The sequence below is a fragment of the Hakea prostrata genome, chromosome 2 (genome assembly GCF_041222555.1).
Source record: "Hakea prostrata isolate BN-2017 chromosome 2, UWA_Hpros_2, whole genome shotgun sequence".
Taxonomy (NCBI): Eukaryota; Viridiplantae; Streptophyta; class Magnoliopsida; order Proteales; family Proteaceae; genus Hakea; species Hakea prostrata.
Window position 1 is genome coordinate 49,548,776 of NC_142601.1, and position 15,200 is coordinate 49,563,975.

A 15,200-nucleotide genomic window follows, 5' to 3' on the forward strand; every position below is an offset into this window, starting at 1 on the left:
AGGGAAGGGAGAGCAGATTAACAACAACAAACTAAAGGTGAGTTCCTCCAAAGGAATGCAACACATGGAGATGAAGCCTGCAATTTTATATTGTACTATGCAATAATTAAGTTTCAGTCTTAGCCTTTTATAATAAAGCTAACAATGATTATTACAATCTAGTAGTGTGTTTTCATTGGGTTTTCTTCCCCCCATCCCTAAGCCCACCAGAAACACACAAACACAACCAACATTCATAATGGACAATGCGAGCCTAGAATAGAATAGCAGCCATGAACCATAATCCATTGTACATTATTACTGGGGCATCATGACAGGTGACTAGACCCAAAAAAGATATGGAACCGCTTTTCAAATAATACTAGATTAATATAATAATAATATCCTGTTTTGCAAACACTTAAAAGAACACATGCCAAGCTTCGGATTTTGACTAGTCACTGTTATAGTGTTATATGAGTTAGTCACCTGGGTGTTCTATCTATAAGGCTAGTTGTAACCATGGAACAGATTTCAATCAAAACAATCAAAATTTCGACCAAAATCACTGCATTTTCGGAAATCAAAACGAAACATGCCATTTTTCGTCAAAATTGTAGGAATCGACTAAAACAGTACCAAACTTCAATCAATATGACACAAAATTTCATACAGATCCAAAATGTTACATTCTCAAGTGATTAAATGACCCATTTAAAGTGGAACTTGTGAAATCATTTATTCCGCCAGGTTTTGCCCCTCTTGGTTTCGACCCTAAATCAATTTTTTTCTCATTTCTTTTGGATTCTACCCCCATTTCACCTCATTTTAGCAACTGCTTTGCATTCGTACTCCACTCTTGCTCCTTCATTGTTAGGTTTTTGAGAATCAAACAAGGTGAGTTAACAAAGTTCTCCATTCTTTATTTTTGTTTTGTTTATGCCTTAAATCAACTTAGATTGCTTTCAAATCAAAGTATGTTTAGTCCAGAGTGTTGATTTATGATTATGTGAAGTTAAAATTATTTTTTGAATATCACTACTATTTTTTTATTTTTTTGTATCTAAAAACTATTTTCTAAAATATGTATATTCTTAATATATACATGTATACACTCATGTCTAAGCTTCAAATTGATGAATGTGAGACAACATCACTTCATCTATGTTTTGATGGTATTGAATCATATTTTTTTGTTGCTAATGTTGGGTTTGGGTGTCTTGTATTCTGTGGGCAGAGAGACATCATCAACGGTTTTCTTCAAGGTGGTTTGTAGAATTCAAGCCAAGGTGGAGATTGTTGGGTTCGGGCGTCTTGTATCTGTGGGTCCATGTAAATATGGTTTTGGTTGTATTTGTAATTGAAACAGAGTTTGGGTTAATTACTAGTACTGGGATAAAACTGTAATTACACTAGGATTAGGATTTTAGGTTTCCCTATAAATAGTCTCTGTGGGATAACCTATAGGCATCAATCCCTATAGGGGATTGGGGAACCCATCCTGAGTATAAGGATTGGGGGCAAGCAAAGCGTAATACTTTGTGGGTGTGAGAGTGGTATGTTGTTTCCTGGAAATAGTGGAACTCCTTTTCTCTTTGGTGGACATAGGCAGGGTTTTGCCGAACTACATTAAATCCCTCTTGCGTGCTTTGCTTGTGTTCTTCTCTATTTGTGGTTGTGCATCCATTATCCCTATAAATAGTCTCTGTGGGATAACCTATAGGCATCAATCCTTGTAGGGGATTGGGGAACCCATCCTGAGTATAAGGATTGGGGGCAAGCAAAGCGTAATACTTTGTGGGTGTGAGAGTGGTATGTTGTTTCCTGGAAATAGTGGAACTCCTTTTCTCTTTGGTGGACATAGGCAGGGTTTTGCCAAACCACGTTAAATCCCTCTTGCGTGCTTTGCTTGTGTTCTTCTCTGTTCGTGATTGTGCATCCATTATCCCTAACATCTAATTATTTTTTTTAATTGTTTGAAAAATAATAAAAAATATTTTCAAAAATTATTTAAATATTTTAAAAATGCTAATTAATTTATGTTATACATGAGAAGGGCAATGATGATGAACAGGGAGTAGGTGATGATTGATGACATAAGGAGGCAGCAGAGGGCTAGGTTGTGGGTCCTCTAGAGAGCCAGCGGGTATGGGAGGCAAACGCAGCTCCTTAGTCCCTATGAGGAGTTAGAGTGTGAGGGAGGAGATTCCTATTCTACAGGCCCCAACACAGGGTCGAGCTTAATTAGCACATGCTACAGATCCGAATATTAAGATTTTTTGTAATGATCCGGCCCTATTTAAGAGGCCAAAGCAAAAGCATAGAAAGTTGAAGCACTTGTGGGGAAGTGTGAAGGAGAAAGTGGGGAAGCCTTTCTCCAAATAGGCTATGTACCATAGTATTCCAGCACACATAGCCTAAGGGCCCTACTACAAGGATATAATTGAGGAGATAGCCAGGGTTGAGAATTGTGTACAGGGGCCCACCCCACATAAGATATATAATTTGTATTTGCCTAGGTATAAAGAGAACTTGAATGAGTAAATTAATGGAATGAAGCCTATGTGGGCTAATTATGGAGTGACTGTGATGGCTGATGGTTGGACTTGTCCCACTAGACAGTCCATCATCGATTTCATATTGAATTGTGATAGGACGACACTGTTCCTTAAGTTAGTAGATGTATCTAGTGAAAAAAAAGATGCAAAATATATCTACAAATTATTGAAGCAAGTGGTGAAGGAGGTTGGAGTGGAGAATGTAATCCAAATTGTGATTGATAATGGCTCCAACTACAAGAAAGCCGGGTTGAAGATGATGGAAAACTTTAGGTATCAAAAGTCAAAACATGCTTCTACTTCTAATACTAATTTTAACTTTTGAATATATACTACTTTACATATACACTTATATGAATTTATTTTGATGCCTCGATGGTTCAGTAAATCATTTATTGGACATTTTTATCGGACAAATATAGGTTTTTTTTGGACTCTATGTGATGCTCACTGCATTGACCTAATGCTAAAGGACATGGTGAAGGTCAAGATTGTAAAAAAGACCGTGAAGCAAGCCCGACAAGTTAACACCTTCATCTATAACCACACCTATGCACTAAAAATGATGAGGGACAAGTGTTAAGGTGACTTAGTGATGCCAAGCATAGCCATATTTGCTACCAATTAGATAGCATTGCAGAGATTTGAGAGTAGGAAAACTGGCCTTAAGAGCATGTTTGAATCAGAGCAGTGGTTAAACTGGGAGGGTTTTTCATCCGTAGGAAGAAGGAGAGTACAATTGACCATACTCGATGAGACATTCTGGAATAATGTGAGGATAGTGGTGAAAATGCTTGAGCTTATCGTACCTGTGTTAAGGATGGTATATCAACAAAGAAGACCTACTATACCACACATATGGTTGTAATAGATAGGATAAAGCAGCAAGTTGCCCAGGTCTACCCACAAGGCAACAAGAAAATCTTCGACATCATTCAACATAGATGGGAGAAGCAGCTGCAACATCCCCTACATAAGGCTGGTGAGTTGTTAAGTCTAATAATCAATTTAATTTTCATTATATTATCACACTATTGACTATTCCTTCTTATTTTTCTTTTTCTTACACAACATACTATTTAAATCCCAAGTACCATTACAAAGATATGCTTGGGATGAGGCAGGATTTGATAGATGCCATCCAAGTTGTAGTGGAGAGGTTGGAACTGGATCCATCATCCATCTAAACAAACAATCAATCCTTATGAAGGTGAGATTGTGATTTGATATTCACAATTCATAGTTTTATACTAAGTTATTAAGTATTAACTTAGTTATTGTTTTTTTCTTTATACATTAGATGAATACATTTAGGGATGCCACTGGGAGTTTCGGTCGTTCCGTGGCCATATCAGACAGGAATCTGCCCTTAGGGGTAAGTTAATTTATTATATATTTAATTACTTATATTCTATCTTTCAGTTAGTTACTTAAGTATTGAAATGACTTGGAGTCTATGTTTGTTGCAGCTGAATGGTGGTTACAATTTGACCGTGACTCACCCCCACTTGAGTATGTTTGCATGCAAAGTGCTCTCCAAGACATGTTCTACCATTGATTGTGAGCAAAATTTGAGCACCTTCAGCCTCATCCACTCAAAGACACGCAATCGATTAGGTGTGAAGCGTCTAAAGGAACTTGTTTACTTACACTATAATATGAGACTGAGGGATGATCATATTAGACAAATGATGGATAGATAGAGTAACATAATCGAGTTGGCCAACATATTTGAGATGGATGATGATGATACCCAGCAATTGAGTGGATCAACAATAGTGGAAAGCCCTTGCTGGATGAGGAGGGATGTCGTCCCAGTAGACAAATTGCAAAGCAAATGGGGGCTGATGTGGATGACTTCTTGGCTCAGGATGGGAGTGCACATGCAGCGTCGGCCCATCCCTTCTTGCCACACCTTAATGCGTCCACCCAAAGTGAGGATTTGATTGCCTGATCCAACACCAAGGATGATGCGACTCAGGCATCCCCTGATGACAAACAACGATAATGATGATGGAGTGGACGATGAGGATGTTGGACCACATGATCAGGAATCAGCTGATCTTAGGGACAGACCACCACCAACAACAACAATAGTAAGTGAAAGTCAAGGAGGGGGTGGACGATCACAAAGATTCACAGATGAGAGTCAGTTCACCCATGTGACACAGAATTCAGACTATGGTGGAGCTGCATCTTGAGGCAAAAATATTTCATCGACATATTTGAGGAAGGGGAAGGAGAAACAACATAGATATGGCACGGAGGACAAGCCATCATATGGGTCTTACCGTTCAGCGATGCAGAGAGCTTGGTGGGCCATATGAGATTGATGAGCATAGATGATTCCAGAGACTTCAACTCTAGAAGATCCAGATGGCATAGGCCCATAGAGTCCCAGTCATATAATAGTGCTATGGAGAGTGTTGGTTCTACTAGGTCTACTTATGAACCCTATGGTGTCCCTCCTAGCTATCAAATTCCGAGTCAGCCACCAATGGAACCTTATGGTCATGGAGCTTATGGTGTCCTTGCCCCTGCCAACAACCAGGGTGGTTCTTTGTTTGTTGAGCAGGTCTTCCACTCTATACCATAGCCACCACCAGCCCTTCCATTAGTAGTTGAATTAGTATATTATCCGAAGATTCCCAACTTCCCACCATCAAGATATCTTAAGCATGTGGATGAGGCCACCTATAGAGTAGCACTTGTCAACGACTATATGGAGCATACATCATGGTACATGTATTGTACATGGTATGGGGTGCAAAGGGAAGAGGGAGACATGTATTAGGCAGACTTATATTTGGTAACATTCTAAGTTCTTCTGATATATATTATACACTTGAATGTTAACTTTTCAATGGTTTTTTTGGTAAATTAGCAATTCCATTGTGTTTATTATACTTGAATTAGGTAGAAGGCACGAATCCAGATCATTTAGAGCCATATACAGCTGGAAACTAAAGTTCAAAACTTCAAAACAACAATCCTATGTTTCAACCAAAATTTCTGTCGAAACTTGAAAATTTCAGCCTTTTCTTGGGTCAAAATCCAGGTTTTGACCGAAATTTGTTCCTTGGTTGTAACCATATTAAGTGTCACCACATTCACATTCATACCCTACATGCCAAGTGGTCCAAAATTTAGTTATCTTGTTGGTGGACATCAACCATTGACACAATACAAAAAACCCCCTCATAATGCAACAGTAAGTGCCTCTCAAGTAAAGGATGAAAATAACTACTAGAGATTCTTGTGTCCGAATACAGTTGATGCCTTGATGGTGAACAATCCAGGAATCTTGATGAATCAGTGACCAACAAATATACCCACATTTATATTTCCATGCCAATCACCACCAGGAAGTTATATGCGTGGCAACCTTAGACCAAAGTGCCAAATATGTTCATAGTTGTGGGACAACAAATGGTAACTTTTGGGCTGTTGCACCAAGATGATAATCCATGACAAGCATATAACGAGAAGTGGGTTTGAGGGAGACACATCAGATGCTACTAAATCAAACATAAAGTTCTTACACACTATAGATCCTAATTCGAAAGTTTCTTTCATTGGACATTTGATAATCTTTTTCTTATCTTCATGATAAACTAAAAGCCAAGTAATGCAGATGAACATCAGAACCCATTGCTACTTACATGAAGTATGACCACTAGGGAAACTCTTGTATCCATTATTTATGATATTGGCCTTTCCATGACAAATTACATTACCCAAATTATCATAAACCTAGCAATCAAATACCAAAAAAAGTTATCAAATATTAAAAGTATGATGCATAATTAAAATTTCTATGGATTTAAATTGACAAGATTTAATGAATTATCTTAGGAGACTTTGAAGAATCAGTAGAAAATACTTCCTTCCCATCGGGGAAACAACGCCAAAAGAAATCAGGTCGAGGCCAACCAAGTGCATTTTTTGTTACATCTGTGATGACCATCGTTAGCAGTAGGGAGAACAAAATGCCTGGTTTCACATATAGATTAACATCATCAGATGAGTCTTGAAAAGTAGTTCTGGTGTAAATAAATTAATAAAACACTTAACAGGGCTTAATTCCTGAGTTATATTTGTGTCAGGGCATTGGTCGAATGGGTATTCATTGTATATGGACCACCTTATGGCGCCTAAAATGTGGTAGGAGGTTGCATACAGGATAGACTTCATCAGTTTAATTAGTCCCTATTTTGGTTAATTTTAATTAGTCCCTATTTTGGTTAATTCCCTTTATTATTTCGATTTCCTACTCTGGTTACGTTACATTATCAGTTAAAGGTTGGTTTAGGCCTAAACTTTTTAAGTCTGTTTCTGAATCTTTCAAGATCATAGCCCTTGCAACAATTGTGATGAATAGTATATGGTTTTTACCTCATCTTTCTGTGAGACTCAGAAAATGCTGTGAGAGGCAACAAATATTGGAGTGGCAACAGTTGCTGATAGGATTCCAACCGAGGACTAGATGGGATGCTTAGTTCATATATTTCTTGATACAGATCAAGCTCCAGTTTCAGAAAAATAAGCCTAGGGTGGACATTTATAGGTTATGCGCCTTTAATCCACAGGTCCAAATGTTAACAGGCCTCATCCCACAGTCCAGAACAGGGGATCAAATTTGAGTATGAAAATAACTTAGTGCATAGTTTAAATTTTATTCCAACTGAATGTAGTTCTGCCCAACTAAAGTTATAAAGGCATGACAGTCTTTTCTTGTGTTTCTATTTCAATTTTAGGTGTCCAATTCATAGGTCTGTCAGGAGTCCAGAGTCTTATTTGATTTTCAAGATCTATTTCTTTTAGGAACTTCTTTTATATCTTTTTTTTATGAGTAATAAGGCTGATTTGCCATCTACATATACCCATCAAGGGAAGAATAGTGGATAGGATTTTAGCAGAGGATTGATTTGTTCTGTGTGATTAGATGTAGGTCAGGGACCTCTTCTTCTTTTTTGAGACTTCTCACTTCTGGGCCGTGCTCGTCATTGACTACCAACCAAGTCAGGGACCTAGGTAGGAGTCCACACTAGGTCTGGGACTTAGCCACCGCTGCAAGTAGCTGCTGGGCAGTGTTCTACAGATTTACCAAGCAAGTCAAAAACCTAGGCAGGGAATCCCCAGCCCCCATCCCTCCCAGTCAGGGACCTTTCCTCTACCACTTCTTTAAGCTCTATTTCAGATTCAGAAGAACTTCATGAAACCTACAAATTTTCCTTTTAAATATAAGCAAGTTGTTTTCTGAGAGTTTTTTTGCCCATCCCCATCTAACTCTTAGATCACTTTGATCTTTTACTGTATCACCCCTCCATTACTACAGCATCCCGTCACGTCAGATTTACTAAAACCCTAGATTCATCCCTGTTTATTTAAATTTTTAGATTCCAAGAGATCCAAAAGTCAAATTTAGATTTGCACCCCATCTAGCCATCAGATTATGTCCAAAACTTGGCGGATCAGCCCTAGATACCATTTGCTACATTTTTTTCCAAGTTGCAGCTCATTATCTCACCCAAAACCCTGTTGACCATAGAGTCCTACTTGAACTCAAATACCTCCTGAATTTTAGGAGTACTCCAAATCAGCTGAAACTTACATCAGTCCTTTTGCCCATATCAGTCCTTCCATTGTTCACACATCCACTGGGGCCCTAGAGCTAGAAGATCCTAAACAGCCACCCTCAGCCTTGCTTGAACATCTGCTGTTATGGTTCTGTTTTATAATGTTTCTGGCAGCAACAGTCCTTATTTGAACCCATAATTCAAGGGTACATCATTCCTCCTCCTATGGTTCACTAATCCTTACATCAATTCTAAGTGACAGAACAATTCTTTTATTAATATATTCTACTTTCTGAATCTCTTATTGGTTAAGATCTGAAATTGCTATCCTCTTGTTTAAATTTCAATTCATGTTTTTGGCTTTGATCTACCCAGGTTTTCTTTAAGAATCTTGAATTCCTATTCCAACAAGGAATTCCATGAAGCTCAATTTTAACCATTGGAATTCAAATACAATTTCACAGTGCTTATAATTCTGGTCTAAATTACTTGACAGTTTCAAATTCTCATCTTTGAATGAATTTTAAGCATAGCATGAAATTTCGCAAAAAAATTCCCATCTCGGTAAGTACCGAAACAAAATAGACCCCAAAATGAAAAAGTTCAATATCTTGGTGTAACTTTGAAAATTCCAAAGGGTTGTATGCTGTAGGGTTTATGGCTATGGATATGACAATAGTGGAGCATATGGTTGTTCATCTGCTAATTCCAATAGCATATTTGCATATGGGTATGGAGATGGATCAGGTGTAGCATTCGTGGACCCCATCTTTGGATATCCATTAGGACTAGCACAGACAATTATGCCAGTTCCGCAGCCGGGTTATTGTCCATGGCCGTACAACACATTCCTAGGATAGGATATCAACTTAATGTTATGATGCTACCTATAGAAGGCCAGTGACAGACTATGGATAATTTTATCTGCACCATGTCATGGCCTGCTTATATCCAGTATTCAGAGTGCTCCTCCATGACCCACGGGATGAATCTAGCCTGACACATGTATATTGAATCCTAGTTGTTGTATTTGTAGTTGCATTTTAACAAAAAATTTAGTGTTGTCTAGTAAAATATCCATATTTGCATCTATGAAAATGCATGTTCCAAACTTTGAGTTTTGTTTGCATACAGCCAGGCATGTGCCAGTCAAGAATACGACTTTGGGTTAAGTTTTAGGCAAAAATAACACTTCCATTGAGTTTATTGGCCTCAAATAAGGTTGGACACCAAAAACTCACTGAAATATTGAATCAGCATAAAACTAATAAAAAATAAAAAAATTTCAGTCATCTCGCCAAAGGGCTAGATGGCGAGATGGACCAAAATTTCAAAGCTTGCTTTTAAGAATCCTATTCGATTTTTACCCAAAAAATAATCCCATTTGATGTAAGCTTCCACTCATCTAGTTTCTTAACCCTCTTTTACAGGTATCATTTGTTGTCGTTCATGTATCAAACTAGTTTTGTTAATTCTGCCTGAGATATCCTGAAGATACAGGTTTCTGTCACTTTTTTGTACTTTGTTTCTAGAATCCTACTCCTTGTAAGATCAATCTAAAGCTTCAGATCTGTCTATCAGCTTTATACCAACTTTGGGAGACTATTCTTCTCTACAGCCAGCTTGTGAATTAAATCAGTACTTACATTATGTATTATTATAAATTTTTTTGAATTCTGGTTCCTTAAACCTTTCATTGTGATTCTGGTTTCAGGCTTATAGGAACACAGTGAGTTCCTGTAGCTGATTGTGCACAAAAAGGGTTCCTCAGTTATCCCAACTCCCAAGTCATAATAATAAAAATAAAATATAGTACACGTACCTAGTACACCATGATGGAGATCATAGACATCTCTCCTATGAAAATAGAAAGCAAGGAAAATGGCAATGGGCAGCAAACCTGCATAAATCTGGTTATAATAAAACAGAAGGTTCATCAATTGAGGTAGCTTACAACAAGAAGACATAGGTATGGTATTGCAAAATTTCTACTCAAAAAGGAAATATCAGCACCATATAAGACATATACTTACAGGCACAGCCCACACAGGCACTGTATTATTATCTTTCAGGGGATATTTGAGGCCAGTCATCATACCCTTCTCCACAAAATGGTGAAATGGATGAATGCTAGATAGACCAATCTTTATCGCTAGAAGCAGCATCAGTGTAAGCCAATCATACTTGTGTGAGTTAGCAACCATAAATCCATGGGATCTTACAGTGTGTGTACCACGTTGGACCTTCCTCATTTTCTTCCTGGTAGAACTAAAGGTCAGAAACATAACATCTTGTGAAAGTCATGTTGGCAACACCATAATTTTATCAAAAACAAACTGCCACCCAGACAGCAAATAAAACTGCACCTGTAGTTTTAGGTACCAGAAACATAAAGTGCCTTCCATTGTTAACTATTAATGGCAGTGATGAAACCCTTATAATACCTTGGAAAATTATTACAAAGTTGCAAGAATTAACAAGATAACACTGGCTTTTATAGTGCCAGTCACCCCCACACGCCCACACCCCAAAGGTGTCCCGCCCAAAATCTCTCATAAAACATTCCCCCCCTCTCTTCACTCTTTCCCTCTATTTATTATCTCAAATAACCCTAACTAACCCTCATTCTCTCTCTCTCTCCTCCACCTGGCCTCATCCTAGGGTCCTAACAACTACCGGCCCCTCGAAAATCACCTTGTCCTCAAGGTGATGGAAAATTTGAGGATGAGTCTCGACATGTGTGTCAACCAACTTGGACGAACCTCCTCTTCGGATCTACAAATCAAGTCGCTCATCCGCCATATCTGCAGAGTTCCACCCCCACCAGTACTCGCACAATTATTGGACACACGAACAATAGTCCACGGATCACAAGCATTCCCATGAAAGTCAACAACTTTATCCCTGTGCCCAGCATGTTGGAAGAATAGGCCTAGAGAAGAATTTGGCATTCTTGTTCCAACACGTTCCTTCCTTTCACCAACCTTCTCATGATCCCAAATGTGTAAGAAACCATCCTCCATAGAGCTGCCAAAAACAGATGACTTGTCCTTTCCTCCCGAAAGCACACAAGGCTCAATTGGACACATCGCAAGTGTGAATTCAGTATGATTGTGGTGTCCAGTCCATATCAGATCTAGTCTCGAGTTTGAAGCTCCCAGGACAACATGACGAGTAGGTTGAGCCTCAACATCCCAACTGAGAACATCAGGACTCTCAATATGAGTTGCCACGATCCTACTATATGGAGGCAATTCCCCGATTCGGTTCACCGGTGTCGACCGCCGCGTCTCTGCCTTGGGGTTTTGCATCGGATGCAAAGTCTTTCTCAAGAGGGAGGTAAAAATCAATGTTTTCCCCTGTTGGTGATGTCGTACCTCAATCGCCGCAGTCCCGATGTCACCATCTCCCTCTCCGTCGTGATTTGCAGGGGTTGGAGCCGCCTCCCTTGTCGTTTTGATTTCCTGAGGTTGAAGACGATGAGTTCTTGGATTGGTTCGGTAAGTGCTTGGTTCGGGTTGGTTTGGGTTTGGTTTGTTGGTTGTAATAGTCATGAGAGGCAATGGGTTGTGGTGTAACGAATTGGGCCAGGCCCATATTTGATTTTTGACATGGGTGGGGTCCAAATATTTAAATCCACGGGTTGAAAGAGTTTGGCTCGGTATGGAATAAAATAAATGGGTTGGGCCTGAGATTAATGGAATGGACCATGTCCATAGTGGTGCTTTAAAATCGATGAATCCTAACCATTTAAATCATGGGCTAAAGATGTTGGGGTAATGCAATAGGATAGGCTTGGGTTTAATGAGATAGGTAGGGCCCAAGGAGAGTCTTTTAAATGGGTTAGACCTAAGCACTTAAAAGTGTGGATGAAGGGGTGTGGGTTGGGTATTGGGCCATCGGAATTATTTGGGTTTAATTTAAGGCTGTGGAAGCTTGGGTTATGGGTAAACAAAATGGGCTAGGCCCAAGATATGTGTGTGATTGAGCTAATGAGGTAGACTAGGCTTGGGGTTAACGAAATGGGCTTGACCCAAGGGGGTTTCTTTGGAGATCTAGCAGCCCAGTTTTTGTAATCGGTCCACCTGGGCTTAAGAGGTTCTAGGTTTTTTGAGTTCAAACCGAACCAGAACTGGTTGAGATGCCGTTCGAATGAAAGAGCCTCCTTCGACAATTTGCTGCAACCCTAGCTGCCGCCTAAGGTTTTCTGCCGGCAGCGACTGAGCTCTTCTTTTTCTATTCAGCGGCAAGAGTCCTCGCTGCCCCGACGTTAATCCGGTAGGCATCGACACCCGAAACTCTCATTCGCTTCTTCTCTCTCCTCCCAGGTTGACATGGAAGCACCGTGGTAATCAACCGATTGTTTCCAGCGATTTCACTTGGCGATCTTCCAATCGTTTTTACCTGGTCTCCCATTTCCACCACTGTATTAGCACCGATATCCCTTTCCTGGTTGTTTTTCAAAGTTATACTCACTTCCGCGGCGTGGCCATCGCCGAACGCAGTCTGCAAGGCATCTCTGAAACTTACCCAATCCAACTTCTGCCAAAACCTTGCGTATACCCAATCCAATGGGACCCCTTTCAAATGCTGGAGAGCTATACCCAATCGTTGGTCATCATCGATGTGGTGTTCCCAGCAAAACAAGAAGATCTGCAATAGCCAACTTTGCACATCCTCTTCGCCTGAAAACATGGGCAATACCATCGCTTCTTTCCCTGGAATCGAACTGCTCTGATGCCAATTGATGAAACCCTTATAATACCTTGGAAAATTATTACAAAGTTGCAAGAACTAACAAGATAACACTAGCTTCTATGGTGCCAGTCACCCCCACACGCCCACACCCCAAAGGTGTCCTGCCCAAAATCTCTTATAAAACATTCCCCCCTCTCTTCACTCTTTCCCTCTATTTATTATCTCAAATAACCCTAACTAACCCTCATTCTCTCTCTCTCTCCTCCCCACCTGGCCTCATCCTACGGTCCTAACAGGCAGCCACTCTAATATTAAAATTATAAATAAATTAAAAAATAAAAAGAAATAAAAAAAAAAAAAAAGAAACCCATCATTTTCCTCTGCTGCTTAAAGACTGCTTGTTTGGGTATTTTAATTGTTCCAAATGTTGGTCCATCTAAAGAATTTAATGCAAGAACTCTATTCCTTTCCATTTAAACCCTCATTGCAATAGCTATCAAGGGGGCAAGGTGACAATGACATTGAAGAGGTCAGAGAAGCAAGGTAATACCAATCAGCCAGCATTACCCACCTAAGCATTCAAGGCAACCAAGGATCTTTGATGCCTATGCTGCTACGCATCACTATGCTCGTCATACTAATGAAAATTAAAGATAATAAAACTACCAACTTAGTTTTACAATCTTCAAACAAATACATAATCAAGTTCAATAATCCATGAATCAAATATGTCATGTTGAAGACAACCACTTGTTCAGTTGGTTGATGACTTGCATAACAGGAAAATCACCAATTACGAGAACCATGTAAACAAGTTGTATGTTCTGATTGTTTGAAAACTTCCAACAGCTTTCCACTTCAAGTTCTACTATCTTACAAGTTTTTCTTTATTTTTGATGACTTGATGTGGTTCAATACTGATTTTGATGACCTGAGGACTTGATGTTGACTCTTTGATGTAACCAGCCCCCAGGCAGCCCCAAAAGAGCCTAGAAGGGGCCAAGCCCATCACTAATTGGGCCCAAACTGGGTGGCCGAGTCTGACCTTGGATCGACTCTATGTCAGGAGGGTTGACTCCAGAATAATTTCTGATTTTTAGTTCTGTTTTTATTTTTCAGTTTGGAGTCTTAGATGTTGAGTTATGTTGGTATTTAGTTATTAGTCGGAGTTGTTAGTAGGTGAAGATATGGTTCCTAGTTTTCAGGAGTTTTATCTTAAAAGGAGTTTTATTTTAGTTAAGTTTGATTTAAGTGGGTAGTTGGATCCCAATTTAGGAAGGATTCATTAGTTGAGTTTAGGAAGGTCAGTGGAGGCTGTAAATAGCCTAGTTATTCATGTAATTTTAGAGTTTTGAGTTAATAAATTATGAATTGAAGAAAGACTTGAGATAAGTCATGGGATCCCTGGAAGGGTGACCTATGGCTGGGTTTTGCGCTATTGTTTCTGCAACTTTCAAGTTGTTTCTTCTTCTTCTAGCACTTGGGCAACAATCACAGCCATCCTTCTCAACATACAAGTACCGCCGCTTTCCCCCATCATTCCAGCCCCTTTCCCAAACCCTAGAAGCTATCCCCATCTCCTTCTTCTTTCCACGTTTCAGATCCTACCCCAACTAGGACTTCCTCATTCCAGCCCCAAAACATCCCATTATAACACCTAGAGTCACGAAAGCCTGCTGAACAAGGATCTAATCTTATTTTCTGCAAACCTGCCTTGGTTAGAGACCCCTAAAAATTCTGCATTTCATCTTCAACCTTGGGAATTGCAGAAATTTCAGTATTGCAGAATTTGGAATTTCTGAGTTCTTAACCCTATAAACTGGTTCAGGTTGTTGAAGTATCATTAGGAAACAGGCTGAAGCTTAATTGCAACCACTCCATTCCATCCCCAACCGAATTTAAAATTTGAATTCTGAATTTTGAATTCCTTTAAGTTTCAGACCTATTTCAGCACTCCAGCAGCCTTGTAGACCTCTTCAAATCCTAGCCAAAACACCAAGAAACCCTAGTTGAGTGCTAGTTCTACTTTAGAAGATCCTGGAAGCCAACCCTAAATCCTGAGTTACATCGTTCTTAATGACTTGATGCGACTAAATGTTGAGTCTTAATGACTTGATATAAATAAGTGTTGATTTTTTATGATATAAGGTACATACTGTAGCATGGTAAATAATGCTAGAAAAGAAGGGAAATAAAAAACAATATTTGGACGGCGTAGGTTCCTACATGGCTCAAAATGTCATTTCGTTTCACTGTTTCAACAAAAATTTTGGAATTTTGGGGAAACATGGTGAAGGATTGTACCATGTTTCCATGCCCTATTTTGACGGGTTTTAGGTGTTTCTTTGGCCTGATTTTCAATGTATAGCCTAATTTGAGGCCGATA

General features: G+C 39.3%; 1 protein-coding gene across 7 annotated transcripts in view; it reads right to left on the bottom strand.

The window, feature by feature from the left end:
- LOC149024651 (putative lipid phosphate phosphatase 3, chloroplastic) overlaps nt 1–15,200 on the bottom strand; it is a 37,151-nt gene that overhangs the window by 19,144 nt on the left and 2,807 nt on the right. For 5 of the 7 annotated variants that reach the window (XM_089144874.1, XM_089144872.1, XM_089144873.1 and 2 more), the window contains 4 exons: nt 10,150–10,375; nt 9,939–10,026; nt 6,421–6,530; nt 6,200–6,290 (listed from right to left, as the gene is read on the bottom strand). In XM_089144874.1, the coding sequence (XP_089001000.1) occupies nt 6,200–6,290; nt 6,421–6,530; nt 9,939–10,026; nt 10,150–10,368 (508 nt within the window). In that variant the 5' untranslated portion in view covers nt 10,369–10,375. Of the gene's footprint in view, nt 1–6,199; nt 6,291–6,420; nt 6,531–9,938; nt 10,027–10,149; nt 10,385–15,200 lie in introns of all 7 variants that reach the window. The other 2 variants (XM_089144875.1, XM_089144876.1) reach the window with 1 other exon arrangement.